The sequence below is a fragment of the Pituophis catenifer genome, unplaced genomic scaffold (genome assembly GCF_029215685.1).
Source record: "Pituophis catenifer annectens isolate HBS135680 unplaced genomic scaffold, rPitCat1.0.hap2 SCAF_2, whole genome shotgun sequence".
Lineage (NCBI taxonomy): Eukaryota > Metazoa > Chordata > Lepidosauria > Squamata > Colubridae > Pituophis > Pituophis catenifer.
The window spans coordinates 209,163,402-209,189,965 of NW_027256882.1; the positions used below are offsets into that span (position 1 = coordinate 209,163,402).

Here is a 26,564-nt window from a genome sequence, read left to right on the forward strand (position 1 = left end):
TCAAGCTGTATCCGAAGAAGAGTCATAAGATGCAGACACTATGAAGTTGCCAGTGCTAGAATGGCTTGCTACAGACTGAGCAGCCTGTTGGCTTAGGTTGTTGCAGATTAGCACCAGCTGGTTACTCTGGGCTTCCGAGAGGGTGCTGCAGCTCTGGTACACACTGAAGTTGGTCTTCCTTCCGGGAATATTCCCTTTCTCACACATAGTCTTAACCATCTTGGCTAGTTTGTTCTTACCTAGGGCCTGACAATTGTACCAGTGTAATGCAGCTAGATTAACAACTGGCTTAATGGATAAGTAGAAAGGGGCATCCTCGTACCGCATCGCGGGCGGACGCCTTTGCGCATATTCCTTGTAATCTTGCACAGGGCAAGTCTGTGGAGCGTGCTGAGTTGCATACACTCTGGAATCTGTGCCTGTCCTCTTAATCTTGGCATTCCCATCACTGCCATCTTGGCCCATCCATTCCAAGTATTCTAAGCCGGTCTCTGTCACCCGAAGTCTAATGTCCCCCCATTTGAGAGTTGACCCGTGGAAGCCAGTACAATGGCCAAAGGCCTTTGTGTTGTTGAGCCAGACAAGGTTCAGCAACCCCTCGGGATTATATCGGCTTAGCAGGCCCCTTTTGCGGAGAATCAGCTCATCGGCAAAAGTAAGCTTCATTGATTTGTGGGGCTTGTTGCCTTTGCCTTTGCACCTCAGTTCCATCTGCTTCTGCTTCAGTGCTTCTTGGGACCTCTTGAATTCCTTGTCTCGGGTGATGCTGTATCCATATCGATGCTCTTTGAGATACCGCTCCAGCCCACATTGGTAGTTGGCCAAGCTGTTTGGCTCATATTCTGAACCATCCTTCTGCCGAGCATCGACAAAAAAGGATGCTAGGTAAGCATCTAGTTCTTTGCAAGGAATAATGTAGATCTCCCTGGTTTCTGAAGGATATTTAGAGATGAGAAACTCTCTGAAGTTTCGGAGAGCTGTCTGGGTACTGCGAATAGTTTTCTCATTTTGCTCTCTAAGTTCGGCAGCTCTCTCATCTTGGTCTGGGAGAAGCAAAAGAAGTGATATGTGAGAACAAACTCATGGGATGCATAATGTTTCTCAAATTATGTTTTTCCTTAAAACAAAATGAAAATCAATTAATGTTCACAAAGATGGCAAAGTTGTTATTCATTACATACCTGTCAAGCACGGACAGCCAACTTCTGTTTCACAAATGATGTTACTAAAGATATGAAAAAAAACTTAATATATATATATTCTTCAACTCACTGGCACACATTTAATTTACAGAGATTTGTAGGGAGAAAAAACTGAGATTTAGATTGGTCTACATTTTGGAAGAATCTAGAAAATAGAAAATATTTTACATCGATTCCACTGTTGAATGGAAAGGTCCAATTAAGAAAACAATACTGAATAATTTCATTTGTGAAATCAGAGGCTGTACTGGTTCCATGTTTATATACTTTAATAATTATTATATATTTATAATTAAACACTTTATAACATGCTAAATAAGCTGATAGTTTGGGTATTAAAACATATTAATGTAATGTGTTAATTTACAAACAACTCACATTCTTTAAGCAAGTCTAGGACAGTGCACAGTTTGTACAAAGAACAAAACTGTAAGCAATTCATCTCCTCAGAGACTGAGCTGCCATGTTGGGTGCTCTTGACTCATGATCTATTGAGAAAAGCTTTCTGTCTGATAACAAACAATTTACAAGTAAGAAGTCGCTTTGAAGACTGAAAATTTAAAAAGATGTGATATCTTTCTCTTTAGAGTCCTAGAAAAACTGTCTAAAGGCTGCCCACATAGATCAGATTTGTGTTCAATTTCTAATAAACACTGCAAAAGATCCCAGAGCATTTACTAGTTCAGAGTAATTGACCATATTCATCTCTGTGAGAAAAGATGTTTTTATCTATTGATTTTAATATCCTTAAATGAGATATATGGACTCTCCAAATACTAGTTAAGTGCACTGTCACATATGGCTGCCATTAGCAAGTTAAGGAATCAATTTTCAGGGAAACTAGGGGCTTATCAGTTATTCATTCATATTCCATTCTACCTTTCATTGGTTTAAGATAAAAGAGCAAACAATTAATCAATGTCAATATCAAAACAAATAAGCAGACCTATTTATCGTAATTTTAAAAAAATGCGCTCCTCAGTTTTCCTGTTTAGTTAAGCATCCCTTCATCAGCCAACTGATTCATAGAGTTTCTGTGCCTATTGCCAGATACATTAATTATAGGAGTACAATTAAATAAAATTAAATAGTTCTATGCCTACAGATATGGACAGAGATCAAGATGTGCCAACAGAGGACAGAGATCAAGATGTGCCAACAGAGGAGGAGGAGGAGGACTGAACAGCTTGCCTCCTGGAGTTGTGGGTGTTGATGGAATAAGGACTCCAATCTGAGCAGGGGTTGGATTAGAAGACCTCCAAGGTCCCTTCCAGCCCTATGATTCTATTCTTCTTTCAATTTATTTCCCATTTGATTCCTGAAAGTTACAGTGTGAAAAAATGCGTACCTAGCCTTGAAAAGGAGGAAGGGAGCAATGAAACATTAAATGGGGAGGGGAGATGATTCAGAAAGTAGAATGCATAAGAAAGAAACTCAAAATAATCCTGACTTAAATTTAGCTATAAGATGGGACAAAGAGAAATTTGCTATAAGATGGGACAGAGAGAAATTCTGGCAGGCTTTTTAGATTCAGTTCTTCTACTTTGCAACAAAAAAAAGGGGGGGGGGCATTCTTACAATCTCTGCTACTTCAGTTTCTTGACCTTGGTTCTCTTAAAGGACCGACAAGCTATTAGTTTATAGACAGAAACCTCAATGAATACTATTGCCAATTTCAGAATGTAGGAGGCAGCTTCTTTTCTCATCTGCCAGATAATTTATTTATTTATTTATTTATTTATTAATCAAATTTCTATACCGCCTTACTCCCAAAGGACTCAGGGCGGTGAACAGCCAAGATAAAATACAGATAATACAAATATTTAAAAAATCCCTTAAAATTATTAAATATTTCAGCCGAAACACAGATTAAAACACCCAATTTATAAAATCACAAATTAAAAAATTTAAAAAATTTAAAAGATGGGAGTTAGGCCAGGCCAGCTTGCTGAAATAGAAAAGTTTTGAGAGCACGGCGAAACGTGCACAGGTCTGGGATCTTCCGTATCTCTGGGGGGAGCTCGTTCCAGATGGTAGATGCCCCCACAGAGAAGGCTCTCCCCCTGGGGGCCGCCAGTCGACTCTGTTTGGCCGACGGCACCCTGAGGAGCCCCTCTCTATGGGAGCGTACTGGTCTGTGAGAGGCTATTGGTAGCAGAAGGCGGTCTCGTAGATACCCTGGTCTGATGCCATGGAGCGCTCTAAAGGTGGTAACCAAAACCTTGAAGCGCACCCGGAAGACCACTGGGAGCCAGTGCAGCTCGTGCAGGAGGGGGGTCACATGGGAGCGCCATGTCGCTCCCATAACTACCCGCGCGGCCGCATTCTGGATCAGCTGGAGCCTCCGGGTGCTCCTCAAGGGGAGCCCCATGTAGAGAGCATTGCAGTAGTCCAAGCGGGAAGTAACGAGAGCATGAGTGACCGTATTTAACGAGTCCCGACCCAGAAAGGGACGCAACTGGCGAATCAGGCGGACCTGATAAAATTCAGTTCTTTTTAAAATTTAAAAAAGGAACAGTCATTGTATCCCCATAAAAGTGTCTTTTTTTTTTCTCCTCTCTTCCGTGTAATCAGATGATTTATGCCCTATTTTAACCAATATTTTATAGAGGGGAATTCCAGGCACTGTTAGAACAATTTATCTAAACAATGCTGGCTTTGAGATATTATTGTGATGTCTTTGTATTCACATCTCACACAGACAAGTATATATTTTTTTATTTTTTATTTTAATTTTGATTTATATGCCGCCCTTCTCCGGAGACTCAGGGCGGCTTACAATGTGCTCAGCAATAGCCTTCATCCTTTTGTATATTTATACAAAGTCAGCTTATTGCCCCCACAACTGGGTCCTCAATTTACCTACCTTAGAAAGGATGGAAGGCTGAGTCAACCTTGAGCCTTGGCGAGATTCGAACCTGCAGTAATTGCAGGCAGCTGGTCTTAATAACCAGCTTAATAACAGGGTGCCTTAGACCACTGTACTACCAAGGCTCTTATTTGGATCTAAACTGGATCAATAATTTTAGGACTGTAAGTGTTTTTGCTGGGACTTAGATTTATTGAGTTGTTCTTCATTTAATTTTCAAAAGGGTGGTAATGTCAGATAACTGAACTATTATTTCTAGTATTTTTCCTGAATAACAGCTTGGGGAACAGATTTCCCAAGATGGACAGGCCTGACTTTAAAAACCTGGAATATTAAGTTTTTCCCTTTTCAAAAGGACTAGACCTAGGACTTATCCACTGTGGCATCAATCCCCAGTGGTTGCCATTAAATAAAGTATTCAAGTCTTAAAACAGTGTGTGATATCAGTGATAAACTGGATGAAGAAGAATAAAATTATAGTTAACAGAGCTTTTTATATTTATATTTATTTGTATCCCACCTTTACTATTTTTACAAATAATTCAAGGCAGTGAACATATGCAACACACTTTCCTCCTCTTATTTTCCACACAACAACAACCCTGTGAGGTGAGGTGAGTTGAGAGAGAATGACTGGCCCGAAATCACCCAGCTGGCTTTCATGTCTAAGGCAGGATTTGAACTCCACCATAGCCTGTTGCCTTAACCACTAGCCCAAACTGGCTCTATTAACTAATATTAATTGACCATTAATTAATGAACGATGAATATATTAATAATTAATGTATTAACATTTAATACAACTGGCTGATAAAACAGCTTAAAAACTTGCTTTTAAACTATTTATGAAAATATATAAACTACTTCTAGTTCCAAGTTTGTTTTTCTTAAACTAATTTCTCCTTCACCTCCTCCTTTTTTATTTCTTTTCTTAAGGCTTCCATATCTGGGCTGTGAAAATCCTGATGAGCATTAGATAGGAGCAAACACTAGTTCATTGCTGCTGTCGAATAAATAATGAATTAATTTTTCAATTTTTTTCAATAATCAATCAATTTTCCTCCATTAAAAGTTAATCAGCATATGCTATTCTGGCAATAACAACAGCACTGATATATAACCATAGAAGCAGCGGTGAAATCCCCTGCTCAGATGGTTAAAAAAAAAGGGATGTAATGACGTCCCAGTGGGTGGGCGGAGCATCCCACTGCCAGCGCTACCGGTTCGGCGAGCTAGATACAACCGGGAGGATTTCACTGCTGCATAGAAGCATTTCAAATAACTCATTATTTACTTTAATTTTAGACTTTTACCTAAGCTAGTCACACTTGCTGGTTGTCAAATTAGTTATATATTAGTTATATTTTTGTTTTCACCAATGCTTCTACCAATATCAAGGCAAAGAGTGAGAACATTATGAATTGCTTTATATATCATGCCAAGTCATGGTTATAATTTTGCCTTTTGGATAGCCACAGTCAGTAAGTCGACACAATGTAAAACCTGATTTATACATGGCAACGGCTTGTTTGTACATAGTAATACATCACATTATGACATAGCATATGAAATTCCAAATAACAGCAAGCCAGGATTAAAAACAAGCCAGGATTCCTAAACACGTTTTACATGTTCACCTGTGATTTATAACCAGATTAGATATGGTTTCTTTCCTGGGGTTGGGCCATACCCCAAACGACTATTAAACTAAGCACATTAATGTTCCTGCATATGCAAATCCAGTTATTGCATTCGAAACTAGGCAGAGCCATTACAGTGGTTTCTTCTGGCAGTCTGATTCTCTCACTTGACTGACAGCAGGAAGATGAGGGATACACATAAAATTGTGGAATGCAAGGCAAGTAGGTCAAAAGGAAAAAAAAGTTCTTTTCTCTGCTTTATTGCAGTTAACTTCCTTCTCTTTGTGAAATGTTGACAGGGGTGCAATTTACGTGTCATCTGTTTTGACTAGACATCAGATGTAATGTTGATCACTGTGACAAGGATTAAATGTTTTCTCAAATAAAGTCAGCCAGCGCAATGCATTATTATCCGGGGGTATGACTAAAATAGCTGTAGGAGTTTGTCCTATATTCACTCTAAAACAAGCTCTCAGTACCGTTATGGGTTCCGGTTTTACACACTGACTTTTCTTAAGCCACATCTGTGTTCGAAATAGTATCCTCCATGAGAATGCATCTTCTCTGCGTTTGGGTGGAGATGCACACAGAGCTACAGGGCTTAGTATAAACATAGAGAAAATTACTATGTGTTTACTTGCAAAGGAATCCTATTATAGTCTGAATACAGGTAGTCCTTGACTTATGACCACAATGGAGCCCACAATTTCTCTTGCCAAGCGAGACAGTCATTAAGTGAGTTTTGCCCCATTTTACGACATCCTTCTTGCCACGCTTATTAAGTGAATCACTACAATTTAAGTTAGTAACTTAAAAGTTGGAAAGTGATTAAAGTTCACTGAAAGGACTAACTACCAAGTAAGCAACCATAGAAATATTTCTACAGCCAATACAATTAGAATAAATTAATACAGAAAATAATAGGCCTGCTAATTAAAAGTATCTTTCCCTGTACTTCATTAAGGAATAATAGCTAACTAGCGATGCGCATTATATTGCAATACTATATATTTACATAAAGATGTAAGTCCTATTGAACTAAACTCCTGAGATATGTGCATAGTATTACACGTTTCTTCTGGTAATATTATCATTCTTGTTGCATAAGAGATGGAGAACTATTTATATAGCAACTTGATTATCATGTACAATGAGTTGTTCATGATCATTTACAAATATGACTTAAACAAATTGAAAAACCTCATATGGGTTGATACTAACATGAGTTTCTTTACTTAGTCTACTTACAGTATATAGCCACCAATCTCAGCACATGATTCTAGGCATCTAACAACAATTTTAAACAAGAACATTCACACAAATAAATGAAATAACAAAAATTATGAATTCAATAGTATGCCAAGGATTGATTCAGAACTCAAAAATATACAAACCGTCATATATATCAAGCTCATTACACATTCTGGACTTAGGCTTAGATGAACAGCCAGGACTTTTAAGATTTTTACCGAAGGCCAACAGGATTGGGGCTATGTAAGTCATAGGTGGAATGTTCCTTATATATGGTGGGCACCATGACAGAGCTGGCTGACTTTTGGTTTCCACTAGATAACACTGCTTCTTAAAAGGAGCCTAAATCTAGATCCTACTCCCATATTGTTCGTCCTCTTGGTTTTTAGTCTCTACTTAACTCCTATTAATTTTAATTGTATTTATTAAGGTGACCAATCATCCTCCTTTAGGGAGGACAGTCCATATTTTGTAAGTTCTGTCCTCTCTCGAAAAGTGTCCTCCTACATGTCCTCCTTTTTGATATTTGAAGACTAATCTGTAAATCTCCATATTCTCCATATTCGATCAATGCCAATCCGTTGCGTGTGATGTGATGTATTTGTATTTGACATGACGATTCATCAAGGCTTGTACAATGCGGCGAGATGCAATTATGAGACACTCCGGACAGGATAATTGTTTTGATAGAGTGCGCCACGTGCAAGAGTGTGCCGCGTGCAAGTGGCTTTGTTTACTTCTTACCAAAACACGACACGGCACACACATACGCATTAGACTCATTGTTGCAATGAATAAAATGTTTCTTTTATTTACAATTTTTTTTTCTTCAATTTATTTGTGTCCTCCTTCTCATTGTAAAAAAGTTGGTCACCTTATATTTATTCTTTTATCATTTTGTAAGCTCCCTGGAGCTGTTTCAACAGGAAATGGGAGGTATATAAATGTAATTTAAAATGGATAAAATGAAGCATGTCCACCCTGTGAAAAAACAATTCAGACAGACTGTCCCATAAGTAGCCGGGTCCTATGTCATGAAGAGCTTTCTAGCTAATAACCAGCACCATAAATTGTATCTGGAAGCTCACCAAAAGCCAGTGTAGCTAATGGAACAGTAGTGTTATGGGCATACCATAGCATGTCCAATTTTGTCCAATATAGTATGTAATCATTTGTAAAATCAATATGTTTTAATTTTAAGGAAACATTTGCTCACACAAAGAAGCATAGCCTACAAATTTGGTCAATACAAACATAATTGTACCATATCATTTGAGTGAATATAATTTTGTGCTTCAGCACCTAGGCCTCCAGAATGTCAGTACATCAGTGTATTTTATACACATCCAGCAATTATTTTGTAGCTGTTCACATCATCAGAATTTTGACTGACAATGTACCATTCCAAACAGGGTCCTGTTTAGACATTAGTGTGAAATGTGCTAAACAGTCATCACATCTTTATAGAAGGGCTTGTCACAACATAAATCAAATGTTATATCTTCTTATTCTTGTTTAGTAAAGATGAATGACGCATCTGCAGTGAGGATATTATATCTTTTATGAATTAAAGATCTCTTGTAACTAGGAAACCATTGAATCTTCTTGCAAAAAAAATCCAGGTTGTTTATCAGGAACTTCAGTTCTCCAGGTAATGCACCTGCATAGAGACACATTTTTAAATCTTGAAGAGTTAAGACCGATTTTTAGTCAAGAAGCGCATGCTTCTAAGATGCTCCAATTTTTTTTCTTTCAGTTTCCTACTTCAAAATTCTTACAAAATAAATATGTGCGGATTTTTATGAATGCACAGATGACCACTGAGAAAAAGTTACAGTTTTAATTGGTCTCCATGCATCATAAATGGGCTATCTGCTGTGAATGGGCAAACACTCACCAACAACAAAGGGATAAATCAGATAAATGAAATCCAAAGGTGCTTTTTCCAAAGGCAATTGGACTTTCTTTGTTTTCCTTTCAAGACGTTTCACTTCTTGAAGACGTTATGAAGTGAACTGAAGAAGCTGAAGAAGCTGCTTGGATGAGAAGTGAAACGTTTTCAAAGAAAAATAAAGAAAGTCCAGTTTTGAAAAAAGCACCTTTGGGACAACTATGATCAGAATGACTGAGAATCTCCATAGATAGATAAATGAAGCATTATCTTGGTCTTCAACACTGAGATGGTAATGCTGAATTATTATGGATAATTGAGATTATATGGCTCCTCTCCAAACACATCTAGGATCTGAAAGCCCTGACAAAAAGGCTCTTGAGGAGGAGCTTGGTTGAGTAGAAGAATACCATGATCTCCTTCTACTCTCATATTAGAAGTTTTACGAAGACATAGGAAGAGGTAAATATTTTAGTTACTAAATTTATAAATTTGTGAGGGGGCTGGGTTTTTTTTGTTGTTTTTTTTTTGATCTAAATAATTTATTTTAAAAAGTTACTGAAATTGGCAAAACTGAGTCACACAAACCATCTCATAAGCCCAAGCTCTGTGAATGTCATGGGAGTGCAGCATTTTTCTCAAGAGGCATTGTAGCAGGATAAAAAAAACTAGGAAGAATAATTGCTTATGTCAGATAAAAATGTTCCAATTTCTTGAAGTTTTTGTCAGGATTCAACTAAGGTCAACTTTTCCTATACAGTCTACAACAAGGACCGACCTTCCCAATGACTATACAGATTACATCTATTCAGCTGAATTTTGCCACATAATAAATATCGTTTTACCTCAATGGATCCTTTCTTACACATATCTGCTGTTTCATAAAGCAATTAAATTTTATTTACCCTTTTTGTTTTATTTTAATGGATTTTAATTGTTTTATTTTATAATATTGGGAGTCCATGTGGTTAAATAGACCTAACATAAGCCCTAGAATGGCTTATAATAATATAATAGAATTTCTATAATAGAATTTTTCAGGCTGCTCGTAATATAAGCCTTACCCCAAAAATAAGCCCCCGTTAAGATTGTCAGCCAGATGAAACTAAAATAATAGTAAAAAAATATGACTACAAGACAAAAAGAAGTGCTAGAAAGATTAACGGGATTTGAAATAGTTAAAAAGGTTAAATATTTGGGAGTATGTATCACAGCTTTAAATGTGAAATTATATAAAAATAATTATGAATTGTTGTGGCAAAAGGTACAAAAAGAGATTGAAAGAAATAACTGGAATAAATTACAGTTGTCCCTGTTAGGAAGAATTGCAGCGGTGAAAATGAATATCCTGCCAAAATTTTTATTCTTGTTTCAAATGATACCAATACTTAAGAAAGATGCGAACTTGAACGAATGGCAGAAAGGTATTAATAAATTTATTTGGGCAAGGAAAAGACCAAGAGTAAAGCTTAAGATAATGCAAGATGTACGTGAAAGAGGAGGTCTTAAAATGCCTAATTTGAGATTATATTATGATGCAGCTGTTTTATCAACAATTAGTGACTGGTTTAATCTAGCGGAAGATAAAATGTTGAATATTGAGGGATATGATTTATTATATGGATGGCATGCGTATCTCTTGTATGATAAAAAGGTGGATAATGTTTTTAAAACTCACATATTAAGGAATGCTCTGTTGCGTGTCTGGAGAAAATATCAATATAAATTAAATCATAAGGTACCTATATGGGCAATACCCAGACATGCGATAGAAAATATAAGTGTGGAACAGAAACAAGATAGGACTACATATAAGGAACTTCTTATAATGGAAGGGAATATATTGCAATTAAAGTCTTTAAATGTATTAAGAGAAGAAAAGATAGCCCAGACTTGGTTTCAGTTCGGACAGTTACATGCGAGATGGAAAGAGGATCAGAAAATTGGTATCAAATTGGTATCAAAAAGAGCCTTGGTAGTACAGTGGTCTAAAGCACCCTGTTATTAACACCAGCTGCCTGCAATTACTGCAGGTTCGAATCTCGCCAGGCTCAAGGTTGACTCAGCCTTCCATCCTTTCTAAGGTAGGTAAATTGAGGACCCAGTTGTGGGGGCAATAAGCTGACTTTGTATAAATATACAAAAGTATGAAGGCTATTGCTTAGCGCATTGTAAGCCGCCCTGAGTCTCCAGAGAAGGGCGGCATATAAATCAAATAAAAAAAAAAAAAAAAGAAAATTGGTATCATAAAAACTGATGAAAATTTGGTAAAACAAATTAGAGATCAAGGTCAATCGCATATAAAAAGGTTATATAATGCATTGATAGAAATAGATTCAGAAACTGAATTAGTTAAAGATTGTATGATAAAATGGGCACAGAATATCCAGGGACCAGTAATGATGGAAACTTGGGAAAAAAATTGAGTTAGAAATGTGAAATTTACACAAGCACAAAACTTGAGAGAAAATTTTTATAAAATGCTTCATCTAGATCCTAAAAAACTAGCATGTATGTATCCGAACCAACAACCTAAGTGTTGGAGATGTGATTGTGATGATGCAACTTATTATCATATATGGTGGGTGTGTAAAAAAGTTAAAGCTTTCTGGATAAAAATATGGTGGATTATTCAGAAGATTTTTAAGAAAAAGATAAGTTTCACCCCACAGTTATTTTTGCTGGGTATTATCTCAGACTGTACTGTTATTGAAACTAACTTGATGTTAAATTTAATAACGGCAGCAAGACTGTTAGTGGCGCAATATTGGAAGAAAGATTTACCTACTATAGAAGAATGGAAATTAAAAGTATCGAATTTAGCAGAAATGTCGAAAATCTCAGCATATTGGAAAGACCAATCACAAGAAAGATATATTGTGGACTGGAGAAGATGGATTGATTATATTCAAAACAAATATGGGACTAAAAAGTTTCAAATAGTATATGAAGGAATATTTGGATTTAAGAAGATATGTTATTACTTAGCTACGTAAATAGGGAGTTAAAGTGAAAAAGGGATGAAAAGAGTTTATAGATAGTTAGCATATGTTAGATGCTAAATGAAATACCCAGTATTTCGCTCTGGGAAGTTGAGGGGGGGGAAGGGGGAGGGGAGGGAGGGTTAATGGGAAGGGAGGTGGGGCTCAAAACTTGGTTAAAATGTTTGTAAAAACTTTTCAATAAAAAAAAATAAAGATTGTCAGCCAGATGAACACATTTAGTACTGTATTTCCTTGAAAAAAAGACCTAACCAGAAAATAAGCCCTAATGCATCTTTTGGAGCAAAAATAATATAAGACCCAGTTTTATTTTGGGAAAAATAAGGTAGTTCTGGTTTATTGTAAGAACCCTGACATAAATGGAATGGAATATTCTTTATAGGCGAAGTGTGATTGGACACACAAGGAATTTATCTCTGGTGCATAAACTCTCAGTGTACATAGAAACAACAAAGTGATAAATCATAGATTATAAATCATAAATTACAATCATAAATCATAAGATACAAAAAACAAGTGATAAATCATAAGATACTAATACAAGAAGGTAGTAAGAAAGATGAGAAGATGAAAAGATAATAGAATATTTTTTAAAAATAGAATAGAATGGAAAATAGAAATAGAGCTTAAAATAAAGATTTCTAAATACATTGATAATTAGAAGCAGGATTAAGGCAAAACTACAACTGAAAAATGGATTATGTCAAATTTCTTCAACCACAAACAGGCAATCCTCGACTTACAATCACAATTGAGCCTAAAATTTATGTTGCTAAGTGAGAAATTTGTTAAGTGAGTTTTGCTCCATTTTATAACTTTTCTGGCCATATTGGTAAACTGAATCACTGCAGTTGATAAGTTAGTAACATGGTTGTTAAATGAATCTGTCTTTCCCATTGACTTTGCTTCTCAGAAGGTTGCAGGACACTGCAACCGTCATAAATGTGAGTCAGTTGTCAAGCATCCGAATAGAAATCATGTGACCATGGGGATGCTGCAACGGTCATAAGTGTGAAAAATGGTCATAAGTCACTTTTTTCAGTGCTCTTGTAACTTCGAACGGTCACTAAATGAACTGTTGTAAATTGAGGACTACCTATATTGGTAGATAGCTTTGTTGCGGTTGTTTATGCAACAAAAGAAGTTAATTTGGTTAGGAAGAGCTAGACTGAAGGAAGGAGCTTTTTAACCATTTTTGTCTTGCTTTTATTTTCACTGAAATACTTCTCTGACCCGCCTCATTTTCCACTTCTAAGAGCAAAAGTAGAAGAAGAGAAATTTTATGGAAAAACAGCAACATAAAAAAACGTCTTCCTACCACAAGGCAGCAGCAGGTTTTGTCTCCAAACCTTTATTTTATGAATGCAAACAAACAAAAACAAGTAAAGAAATTGGGGGAGAACAAAGAAAAAGGAAATTAAGATGACCTCACTTTCCACTGATTTATGACAAAACGAATTCCCCTTGCCCAAACCCCTATTAGAATCATTTCTAATATGAGAGATGACCTGGGAAATGATTGAATGACCCTACATTAAATTCAAGGGGATCATTAATCTCTCATGAACAAAGCCTTCCCAGATTACAACCAAATTAAGACCAGATTTCTGTAGCTAAGCGAGAAATTTCTTAAATGAGTTTTGCCCCGTTTTACGACCTTTCTTGCATAGTTGTTAAGTGAATCGCTGCTGCTGTTCACTTAGTAACACAATTTTTAAGTGAATCTGGTTTTCCCATTGACTTTGCTCATCAGACGGTCCCAAAAGGTGATCACATGACCCAGGGATACTGCAACTATCATAAATGTGAGTCAGTTGCCAAGCCTTGGAATTTTGATTGTGACCACAGGCATCCTGCAATGGTCGTAAATGTGAAAAATGGTCGTAAGTCCCTTTTTTCAGTGCTATTGGAACTTTGAACAGTCACTAAAGAGATTGTTGTTAAGTCAAGGACTACCTGTATTGTAAACGGAGATGTATGCGAGCACTGACCTCTGGTATGGAGGGTGTCAAACTCAATTTCATTGAGGGCCTCATCAGGATGGTGTTTCACCTTGGGGAGGCAAGAGTGGGCATGGCCAGCTCAACATCACTCATATTGGTGGTGCCTGTGGTGGCCCGAGTGCTCTGCCAACATAAATGGGCTCCCGAGCTGTTTTCGGCTGCAATGGCCTCCTGCAACCCATTGCCAGGAAAATGGCACTCGGGAGGGCCACCTGTGGCCCTCCCGAGCGTTGTTTTCACTGGCAGAGGTACTGCGGGCCGGTCCTTCACTGTTTCCAGGGCGGCACTGTGAGCCAGATCTAAGCACCCTGTGGACCGGATGAGGCCCACGGGCTTTGAGTTTGTTGTGGCCCGTACATGGCCTGTACAGCTAGTAGCTGATTCAGACAGCGAGGAGGCTGGTGTGGTGCTGCGCCAGCAGCCTGTGCAGCTGGCACTCGAGTCGGACAATGAGGAGGCTGGAGAAGATGTGGTGCCAGAGGCGGGGATTCAGACAGGGCCTTCAGAATCTCCAGAAGCTCCCTTAAGTGAAGAGGATGAAGAGGAAGAGCCTCTTCTCGATGCACGGGCGCGCAGAGCTGCCAAAAGGCAGGAGTGGCTCCTCAGGATGTCTCCTCAAGAGTAAGGCTTGGGGCTAATTGGCCACTCCATTAGCCTATTTAAGGAGGAACGCCGACTGAAGCAATTTGCAGGGAACAACTTAGTTCACATATCTTTGTGTCTTGTCTTGCTTATCAGCTTTCTGCAAATTGCTTCTGGGCATTCTGCCAACCATAGTAAGTTTTCAGTTATTATTCTTTGAATTCTTGGCGGCTGTTAATGCAATTAATTAACAGCCGTTGTTGTAAAAGACTGGTTTATTCAGTAAATTAAGGTTTGAACAGACTTTGTGTGTGCTGTGTTCTTTGGGGTCCGTAGCTGGGGCAGAACAGAGTTTGACAACCCTGAACTATCACATCTAGTTTGATTCCAATTGCAACATCTCGGCTTTTGCACGTTGTCATTGGAGGCAAACAGAAAAACAAAGAAATGAAACATCATATGCAATAAATATTTTATTACATTAATCATAATAAGTTGTGCTGTAGTCTAACTGGTGAATAATCTTAAATCAACTTTAGAATGCAATTGTAATTTTAGGCTTAGCAGCATGAAGCTGCAAGGCAGTAATTAACCCAGTAAATCACATTCTGGAGTTTTCTATGGAACTTGACAGGACTCAGATGATATATTACTTATTAAGAAAGACGTATACAGTCCTTAGACTGTAAATACTTTTTTTTTTTTAAAAAAAGATCGTATTGCCAAATGCAATAAATCACAGATGCCCTTTTCTAATTTATCTGTTATATCCACAGGAATATAAATATATAATGTGCAGTGAGCTATTGCTGCCAGCTTCTCACAGTGCACAGAATACCATATGAACTTCCCAGGGAACTTCAATTCTCACCTCTTAGAGAAGATAAAAGCTACAAAACATTGCTATTATTGAATTTGTGTCCGTCTATCCGTCCCCTGTTCCCCTCCATTTATGCTATTTTATCAGATCAAATCACTGGCTTTTCAATGCATTGCCTTTCTCTTCAACACAATTATCTAAGGTTATTTAAGGCTTAGAAAGTCCAGTAGGAACAGAAAAACATAACAAAGAGTGTTCTATTAAAGAATGTGGACCCTGATCCTCTAAAACAGGGGTCCCCAATCCCCAATCCCCAATCCCAAATCTGTGAACCAGCACCAGTCTGCAGCCTGCCAGCAACCGGGCCACACAAACAAGCGAAGCCCCATCAACAGGATGCAGGCAGCATGGAAAACCACAGGTCTTCCTAGGTCACAACAGTCCCTGCGATCTACAGAAAAACCTTTCTCCATGGAACTGATCCCTGGAGCCCAAAAGGTTGGGTGCCAATGCTCTAAAATAAACTATTGGAACTGAGATGGAATCTGAGAAAAATTTGAGAATCATTCCAGATGAGGAATGGTTCCATTCCATTTATGTTGCATTGATAAGTTTCTCAAATGTTGGACAGAACGTTGGATCATAGAAGAATGTAGACCAGTGTTTCTCAACCGTGGCAACTTGAAGACATGTGGACTTTGACTCTCAGAATTCTGGGATTCTCAGAATTCTGGGAGTTGAAGTCCACATGTCTTAAAGTTGCCAGAGCTGAGAAACACTGCTGCAGATCAATCCAGTAAATTCTTCCTTTATTTATGCAAATCTATCTTGCTTTGCCTTCTAACACCTCAAGGCAGCTCACAATCAAAATCATAAAGTGCATGTATAGGAATAAACCATTGGGTTAATTTCTGACTCTTCAATTGAATGCTGCCACTATGGAGTGTAATCTGTGCAGAGGAAAAAGCATCTATTTGAAGAGCTCTCTAGCTGAAGTGCTAAGCTATTAGTTCTAGGACTGCTACAACAACAAAATCCTGCTGATATTTTTCATGTATTTCTTTGAACTGAAGAAAATAAATTAAAACCTTACTATATACCGTACTTTTCGGAGTATAAGACGCACTTCCCCCCCCAAAAGAGGGTGGAAATGTTGGTGCATCTTATACATTGAATACAGCCATTTTTGGCCTCCCGAAGCCCCGCCCCTCGCTTCCCGTTTTTTGCAAAAACAGAGTGCGCAGAAGCTTTGGGAGGCCTACAGAGTGCTCCTGGGGGCTGGGGAGGGCAAAAACTTTTTCTTGCTTACCTCTTCAAAATCTTGATGTATCTTATACACCGGTGCATCTTATAGTCTGAAAAATACGGTAAGTAGTCTGGTTTGCCTATGATTTGCCATCTTTTGATACAAAGTGATGCACATTCATATTTTAGTTAATGAGCAAAATTGGGACTCTTAATGCATTTCCCCAAAGCTCGAATCAAATTAAGTGAGTTATACAGGACCAATCCCACAGAGAAAAAAAGGTTGGGAAACAGGATGATTATCTGCATTACAGAAGCAAAAGGAAATAGAAAGTTTGCACAGAAACCCAACTGAAGATTGGGGTTGGATGAGAAGCGAAGCAAAATGTTTTCACGGGAAAAAAACAAAGGAACTCCAGTTGCCTTTTGAAAAAGCACCTTTGTGGCAGCCATGATCTGGATGACTGAAAATCTCCAGAGACATTTGCAGAGAAACATGTCTAGCAACAATATCCTAAACTATGAGACAAGGGAAGGATTTAATTTACATATTTGAGAAACAATATCAATAAAGTGTTCTGTCTCTGTTTCTACTTTGTGAGGAACTTAAGGTAATTCACAAAACTTTAAAAGACAGCAGAACATATATTCATCTATGTACAACAGGGGTGTCAAACTCAATTTCATTGAGGGCCAGATCAGGGTTGTGTTTGACTTGGGGGGGCAGGCATGACCAGCTCTATGTCACTCATCAAGACTCTGTTTTCGGCCCCGACAGCCTTCTGCAACCCTCTGCCAGCAAAAACAGAGCTCGGGGAGGCCACGTGCGGCCCACCATGGCTCTGTTTTTGCTGGCAGAGGCACCGTGGGCCAGTCCTTCGCTGTTCCCAGGGTGGGCTCGCAGCCAGATCTAAGGACCCTGCGGGCCGCATCCAGGCCCCAAGCCTTGTATTTGACAACCCTGATGTACAATATGGAAATCCCAGCACATATTTTCTTTCTCAATACATACTGTTGTTATTCAGGGTTTACTAACAGCGACATAAATAAGTACACAGTGGGAATGGAGGAGAAACAGGTGACAATATCTGATAGAACATAAAGCTAAGATTGAATGGACTTTTTAATTGGTTTTTCAAAGTGGGAATGTGAGAAATACTATTTATTGCAAAAAGAAAAAACACCCAACAATATGTAATCTGGAACACAACTGCAAAAAATGCTTCTATCTGTTCTGTAAAGAATTTCACTACTTTCATATCCAAAGTGTATATCTTAATGTCAGTCATTATAATCTCACAAAACAGAGCCAGTACCCCTCTATTACCTTGCAAATAACTTTATTATTTTTAACTCTGTCTGTAACTTAGGAAATCATTGTTATTGATTAACTTGATCTGTACTGTAGTCCATCCCTTGCCAAGGAGTCAAATTAGAAAATGTCATAGCAATAATGGTGGTTGTTTGGGATGTTAATTCATTATTAACAGTTCACTTTTAGAAATGTCCAGAAGCATTCAGAATTAATTTATGGAATAATTGGGACAATACTGTACGTTTTAGAAGCATGAGAAGCTTGAATCTTCCACTGTATCAAAGGTTCATCTTCAAGATTTGCTTATTGTCTTGTGAATCTTTTTTTAAGGGATGTCACCTCCATCTCATCCCCAATTCATTGCTGAGATAGCCTGCAGCAGGTGTTCAGAGTTCTAAATTATATTTTGCCTCTTCTCTTAATGCATGTTTTACGGTATGAACACGCTACAAAATCTCAATGACCCATCCAAGGATGATGCTGTCAGGGACAGTGAACTGCCCAGGTGCTACTGATCACCTAAGTCTGTTAGGGGCACATTCTTTCTCCTATCTGGTTGCTGGACAATGTGACACTGTTGCCATTTTGACTTGGCTGCCCAAGAGAATATGCATCTGGCTTCCAAGCCCTCTCCTGATTTTGTTTTGTTTTCTAATGGGAATATTGATTTCCTGGGCAATTGCATACATTGCAACAGAAGTCAATATGCTGACTAAGCCCCTACTACCTGTTTTACAGAACTACTGTGTTAAATTCCTATATTTGAAACACGGGTCTATTGATCTCCGAGAACATCATTGCATCTCAAAATTGAGCTGACCACTGGTTCTTCCAATAGGTGTATAGCAATCTTTTGATTGATTTGATGGCTACAAATTTTATTGCTCTGGATGGGGAAGAATAATGCAACATTTCATATATTCTGCAGAGTACTACCTCACCCTGCAGCAGGTCATACAGATGTTGCTTTATCACAAAATGACTCTGGGATCATTTTTTTTTTCCTTTTGAAAAGCTACAGTTATGTTTTAGCATTGATCTGTCAACAAGCATGATTTTTAGGAAAATGGATATATTTCTAGCTATTCTTACAGGACTTCAGTATTCAGCCTTGGAAGGTGGAGGAAATCTGCAAGCACTGAATGAAGAGTAAGAGACAGCAAAGAGAGAGAAAGAACTTTGTTGGAGCATGTTACACAATACAACAACATGATGTGTTTGTTCTCTAAGCTACTCCATGATTTGGCTTCTTGGAAATATATTTTTCAGTCTGATGCAACCTGCAAGAAATAGGAACTGTTGGCTGCCAAATATTCTGTAACACAGAGAAGGAGAAAAGCTATAATATATTTCAGGTTTTATTGTACTGCAACTTGTAACACTATACAGGGAGCCTAATCTTTTCTGTCAGCCTAGAGTGCATTTCAAATAAAGGTTTAATTTGATTTTTTTTCTCATTATTTCTTGTTATTTGCCTGAACACTAATTTTCTCTTTATTACCAAAAAGAAAAAAAAATCAATCTCTCTTCTCCATTCCAAACAGTATAATCATATTAAATTTGGCTCACCAGAAGAGCTAGGCTGAATGACTGCCAGTTCTCTAAACTTGTTATTACATACACAAGAGAGACTCAGTGCAAACGTGATTCATTCAAAACAGTTTAATTGTTCATTTGAACACATCTCTCTGGGTATGACATTGGGGATCCCTCCAAAACCTGGTTTAGCAAAGAACTAAGGATTTTCATTTTTTTTAAAGAAAGAGTTTCCAGACAATCTTATATAAAGTAAAATAACTCTTACATGTTAGATCAACCTGCATAATTACATCCAGAATAATTTAGATTAGTTAGTTAGTTAGTTAGTTAGTTAGTTAGTTATTAAATTTATTTATTAAATTTGTTTGCTGCCTATCTTGTCACAGACAATTTTGAGCAGCTTACAACATTAAATATTATATTTAGGGGAGGGACTTCTGTGCTACTTAATTTAAGATTTATAGCCTGTCCTGTTCCCAAGTGCTCCAGATCAATAATCCACTTTTTATTTCAAATAAATAAATAAATTACTGATACCCAAAAGAATGAAGCAACCCTTCATAATACATATGATTTATAAATGGACCTGTTTTAACAGCGTATATGTGAGGAATCTGTGAGTCTCAAGATATGGCCACCTCAAAGCAGCTCTAGTCAGATAACCAATTGTGAGAAATGTCAGGAAGAGCAATTCAGTAATACCTGAATTATAAATCTAAATACAGGTAATCCTCATTTTGCAACTACCTCAGACAGCCATTGCAACCATGATGAAAAGGTGACTTTACAACCGATCTCACATTTATGAATATTACAGGTCTGTAAACCTGAAGTAAGATTGGAAGCACCGTTGCAGTTTCACTTAGTGACCCTATCACTTAATGACTGAGTTGCTGGTCCTGACTGTGATTACTAAATGAGGACCACTTGTACTATGCCTGATGCAAATAGATGATTTGTATGCAGTAGAAAACAAAGCTCTTGCATCTTTATTCATGTATAGAATAAAAAAATGTCAGTAGATGTAACTTTTATTCTTGTGCAATCACACCTACAAATATTCCAAATATGACAAAACAAGTACATACAAACAGGATAAAATCTGATGGCAGAAGACCCTCTCAGAGTAACACAGCATGCTTTGCTAAAGATATATTGAAATATTGCATTTTGCCATTGAAAGAATTCCTTCAAAACAACCCATTTAAATAATACACATTTTCATCTCTAAATTTCAATTGAGTTTAAAGTTATCTGAGAATTGGTAGAACTTAGAATTACCTAAGTCTCTGGCTAATTCACCAGTTATGTTTATTATATGGGATATTTTTAAAAAACCAGACCTATGTACAAAGAGTAAAATTGTGTATAATAATTGTTTTTGCAGACATAGCTTTCTTCATAAATTAACGTAATACATCTAAGAGACAAGCCTTTTGAAAGATACCAATTTTTGTTCTATTCACTGCCTCTGGTTAATAAAAAACATAAAGCTCAAAGACTAGAAGCGTATTTATTTCCTTGACATTTATAAAAAAAACCACTAGGAACAAATTTTAAATATATATTGAAGTTTAATAGATATTTTATGTGTATTTTTATGTCTACTGAGATAATTAAAGTTATAAAACCGATAGTGAATTTTTATTTCCAGCATTAAAAGGTTTCTAATGGATGTTGGCTACCTGAACTTTTATTTTAGACAAATTTTCTTGTTCCACTGAAGGATTCCAAATGCTACATAAAAAGTAAACATTCAATGTTTTCAATGGATCACATTTTCTTCAACAGTTTCTCAATGTTTGAGTTGGAGGTATCCAAAGCAAAAACTTTAAGTGAAGATTCTGTTTTATAAATAATTAAAATGGTTATTGTCCACAGGGATTTTACATTTTGCAACTAATGGTTTCTATGTGACAAGAGCCCCACTTATAAGATTCAGTTTTTAAATATACCAATTTAAAATAAATATTAAACTTTAAAAAATTCAAATGAATCAGATTGCAATGTTAAAATAAAAACCTCCACCAGTTTCTACTCCCTGACCCTCAGAATAAAATCAAAATAAGAATCTAGGAAAAAGAGATTCATTACAGATTATCACAAAGCATTAATAGTATCCTACTATTGATACTACATCTTGTGCTGACAGATAACTTTGCCCAATGGCTTCATGAAGATATGAAAAAGACGAAGGAAGAAACTGGAGTCCTAAGGCAAAGCAAAGGTCTTCAGACCAGGTCACTCGCCCCCAACACTAACTAGAACAATGGAGAACAGTGTAAAGCTGCCAATCCTTGATAGACTAAACCAGAAGGATATTGTACTCAACAGTATTAAAGCCAAGAGTGGTCAAGAAAAGTTAGGGTGGATGTATCACCTCATCCCAACCCCACTAGAGGTCATCAGTATGTGACCAAAGCTGTCTCAATACTATATTCTGGTCTGAAATCTGATTGGAAGGATTCGAATAATCTGTTTGTTTAGGACATGGAGGCCAATCACCTTCTCTATAACGTTCCAGAATAGTGTAATGACTCCCCAGGATGCCTCCCCAGTTATCTCTCCAGATGTCGGAGGAAGATGAACCAGTTCCAGGCACATCTGGAGGAGAGTTGGTCAATGGATCCAAGCTGTATGAGAGGGATTTGGTTCAAACGCAATTGCAGCAGGACAGCCCTGAGGCTTCAGGTAAGGAAAACACACAGCTGCAGCCAGTCGGTAATGAGGAAGAGGAACTGCCTTCTGCACCTGATCCAAGAACACGCAGGGCAGAGAAAAGGCAGGAGCAGAGAAGGTTAGCCAGATTATTTGTGAGGACAAAGCCTTGCCCTTCTTGATGAGCTGCACCAGAAGCTGGCTCTTTAGCACAGCAGACAGATGGAGGCGATGCTGGGAACAACATGTTCGTTTTCTAGCTGTGTATTTTCTGGTCGTTGTAATTCTTGTCTTGCTTTGGATTGATACCATTCCTTGAATTTTGCCTGGTGGGTTTATTTTGATTGGGAAACTTTCAAGTGTTCTGTGGACTAGCATTGGTCTGCTTGTGGCTGGACTTAATTGGGACAGTTCTGGGTTTGTGGTGAAGGGAGTTGTGGGGGAATAGCAATAAATCCACTAAACCATAGGTGGGTGGGTGTGTATATGTGTGTGTGTGAGAGAGAGGGAGGGAGGGAGGGAGGGAGGGAGGGAGAGAGAGAGAGAGAGAGAGAAATAGGGGCAGGGACTGAATGAGAAAGGAGTGGAGGACTGGTTCTTTCAGAACAGTGGAACTACCCCTCTTTTAGCTATATTTGCTATAACTTGGAGAAGCATCCTTATCCAATGCAATTACAGCAGTCTTTCTGGAATGCATGTAAAACTCCTGCCATTTAATTTGCTATCTTTGCTGGGTCTTTCCAGAGAGTTCCGTGTCGCTTTCCACTTGTAACTTCTTTTCCCACTGCTTCTTTCATAGGTTTTGCTTTCAGCAGTTCTTATACAGAAGTGCAGAATAACTGAGGAATGGCCTTCTCTGAAGGCACTGAATGTGCTCTTTTTGTCATATTTATGATACCACACTACTTCTTTTCCTCGTAAACATCCCCCAAAAGATAGAGGGAGAATCAGAATGATTTCACATGTATAGCTGCTTTATCCATTCATGCATATACAGTATATTCATCTGTTCATTTAACCTTCTCACTTCTCCCACTCCCTGCCCCCTGCCACCATTATCATTCTATCATTTGTTTGGCTTTCAGTCACCATTTATTTTTTGTCCTATCAGAAGAGTCTTGCCACCTCTTGAATAGTAAACGCCAGTTTGACCTAATGGTTAAAGCACCAGGTAAGAAAGCAGGAGACTGTGAGTTCAAGTCCTGCCTTAGTCATGAAAGCCAACTTTGGGCTAGTTACTCTTGTCTCCACCCAACCCATGTCACAGGGTTGTGGTTGTGGGGAAAATAGAAGAGAAAGGAGTATTTTTACTGCCTTGAATTATTCATTAAAAAATAAAATAAAGGTGGGATAAAAATAAATAAAATGTTCATGTGATATTTTTTCTAACTGAAAGACCCCTGAATTAGTTATTAGAGAAGGAATTTGTTATCTACTCTAAACTTCAAAGAAAGTTAAATTTGTGCAAGGTATTTTGCTCAGGCCAAGCTGCTCTAGAACAGGCAATGCAAGGTTTAAAAAGTAAGGGAGCAGGGCAGGCTAATCACATCTAAATCAACCGCACACACACACCCCAAAAAAAACCTAAAAAGCCTCCACCGAAATTATATTTTAACTTGGATAACTTGTATATTTTGGATGATGCAAATGCAGAAATGGCTGCTGTTACCTTGAACAGAAATGCCACTGTTTCTTAGTGAGATAGACAATGATCCATTGAATATTTTCCTTGCTCGTTTTGCATCTCCTGAGTGGTGATCAGCAACTCTTGCTGTTCTCCTTTTGTGTGGTTCTTATCAATGGATCAAACATGAACTACCCAGAATTTGAATTACAGGACCACTTCAGGCAAAAGACTGCCCTGTGGAAGCTAGAGTACGTTAAGTAGTATGTCGATCTGCTTACCCTTCTCTGCTGGGGGAAAACTTCCCATCAACATTCTTGTTTTTAACTTCCAAGAAAGCCCACCGAGAAAGAAGAAACGTGTTATACTATGATTTAGTATCATTCATTGACAGAATTTTATGACAAAAGTGATAAAGTGGTGGGTTTCAAACATTTTTACTACCGGTTCTGTGGATGCGGCTTGGTGGGTGTGGCATGGCTTGGTGGGTGTGGCAAGGGAAGGATACTGTAAAATCTCCATTCCCTCCCCACTCCAGGGTAAGATTACTACAAAATCCCCATTTCCTCCCGATCAGCTGGAACTCGGGAGGCAGAGAATAGATGGGGGTGGGGCCAGTCAGAGATGGTATTTACCAGTTCTCCGAACTACTCAAAATTTCTGCTACCGGTTCTCCCGAACTGGTCAGAACCTGCTGAAACCCACCTCTGTATTGCAGGCTAATTCTGCCCACTGCCAGGAGTTCAATCCTAACCGGCTCAAAGTTGACTCAGCCTTCCATCCTTCCAAGGTCGGTAAAATGAGGATCTTGAGATTATTGGGGCCAATATGCTGACTCTGTGAACAGCTTAGAGAGGGCTGTAAAGCACTATGAAGTAGTCTACAAGTCTAAGTGCTATTGCTATGTGACTATTTATCTTGCCTCCAAATCACACTGATTCTTGATAAGTTATTGTTTCCTTATGGTCTCAAGTTTTCAATAGGAATGGTATTCCTACTACTACCATCACCACCAGTAACCAATTCACGGTTGTACACATTGAATAAAAAAAATTAACTTCTGGAAAGAATATCATGATTTTTAAAAAAAATGCATCAAGCAAATAATCATTAGAAAGATTTGAAATGTTGATACCTGCTATTGTCTGTGCCACCGGCTCAGTGACTGTGCTGGGAGCAGTGCTTGGCTGCTGCTGGCTAGAGCTAACCTCCGGCTCCGTGCTAACAGAAGGAGACAATGCTACATCATTGGAAACTTGATTTGGGCCAGGCTGGAGAAGATCTTCAGAGGCTGATAGCTCTTCTTGCCCAGGGAGCTGCAAGGCTGATAAAGGAATGCTGATAGGTTTGCCAGAATTAGAGGTGCTGGCAGGCACCTGGAGGGCCACCTGAGGATTTACGGTTGGAATGTTACCAGGCCTTCTGCTTGAGGAAGGCAGATTGAGTTTGGGAGGTTTCTGGGTCACTGGCCTTGATGTAACTTGTGAAGAAGCTGAAACGTTCTGTAAATCAAAGTCAGCACTGAGGGAAGGAGATGAGTGAGAAGTTAGCTTAGATGCCACAGGATAGGAGGTTCCACCTTTAGGTTTTGACATGTGCGTCAAGGACAATGCAGGGCCATCAATGCCACCAGTGATTTCGGCATTCGCCACGATGTAATAATCCTCGGGGAGTTCTTGCTTTATTTTTTTGGCTAAAACATCATTGCTGCTTCCATCAATGACCTGAGACTGAGAGTCCAAATGTAATGAAGAAGATGGGCCAGGCCTTTTAAGGGAATTTGTCTGAGATCTTTGACGATGAGGTTCAAAATCGCTATCTTCGTCGGTCACCGAGGACTCACAGACCATGTCAAAAAGATTAGATTCATCTTCGTATTCCTCCACTGTTTCGTCCAGTTCAGAAGGCTCACTGCAGTAGGAGAAATCGCAGGAATCTCTGGTTCTGTTACAGTCCAACTTTGCTTTTCCTGACCTCCCTGGATAGCGTTCCACTGGGCTGGCTTGGGGGTCTGAAGGCATGCCGATTATGCTGGGGCTATCGGAGTTGAAACTTCTGTTATCCTGGAAACAAACTCTTTCCTGTGAGCCAGCCCTACAAGTAGCTGTCAGTGGCCAGTGATAGGCATGGCCTGCACTACAGCCCCACATAGCTGTCAGGTTGCCATGGGAACCCTCTGAAAGTAGGTGTTTTAAATTTGGAATGAGGCTGCAAATAGTACCATGACTGTGGGCCCAACTGACAAGCTTGGAAAGGTTTTCGGAAGATGTATGGAGGCAGTCTTCCATGGTGCATCACTCAATAACTTTGTTCCTTGAAAAGAAAAAAGGGGGAAAAATGTATTAGAACCAAAGTCTGTACTTAAACTAGAATACATATTCCACAAAATACGGGTAGTCCTTGACTTACAGTAGTTCATTGTAAGTTCGAAGTTACAATGGAACTGAAAAAGTGAATTATGACCATTTTTCACACGATCATTGCAACCTCCCCATGGTCACATGATCAAAATTCAGGCGCTTGGCAACTGACTCATATTTATGATGGTTGTAGTGTCCCGGGGTCATGCGATCACCTTTTGTCATCTTCTGACAAGCAAAATCAATGGGGAAGCCAGATTCACTTAACAATCGTGTTACTACCTTAACTGTAGTGATTCAGTTAACAACTGTGGCAAGAAAAGTCGTAAAATGGGGCAAAACTCACTTAACAAATGTTTCACTTAGCAAAAGAAATTTTGGCCTCAATTGTGGTCATAAGTCAAGGACTACCTTTATGAATAATTTAATCAATAGAAGATATTTCCCTACATTCCCTGCATAACACAAGCAAAGACAAAATGATAAATAAATAACCAATCATTTCAACCTAGTTCACAGAGGTTATAGAAGATCAGTTTTAGACTATAGAACATTTTGAAGTA

General features: G+C 38.3%; 1 protein-coding gene across 1 annotated transcript; it reads right to left on the reverse strand.

The window, feature by feature from the left end:
• On the reverse strand, positions 1-25,929 carry KIAA1958 (KIAA1958 ortholog). The gene is made up of 2 exons (XM_070935495.1): positions 24,777-25,929; positions 1-1,043 (listed from the first exon to the last, which is right to left on the reverse strand). The coding sequence occupies exons 1-2, from the start codon at positions 25,927-25,929 to the stop codon at positions 1-3; spliced, it is 2,196 nt and encodes a 731-aa protein (XP_070791596.1).
• Positions 25,930-26,564: the final 635 nt, after the last annotated feature.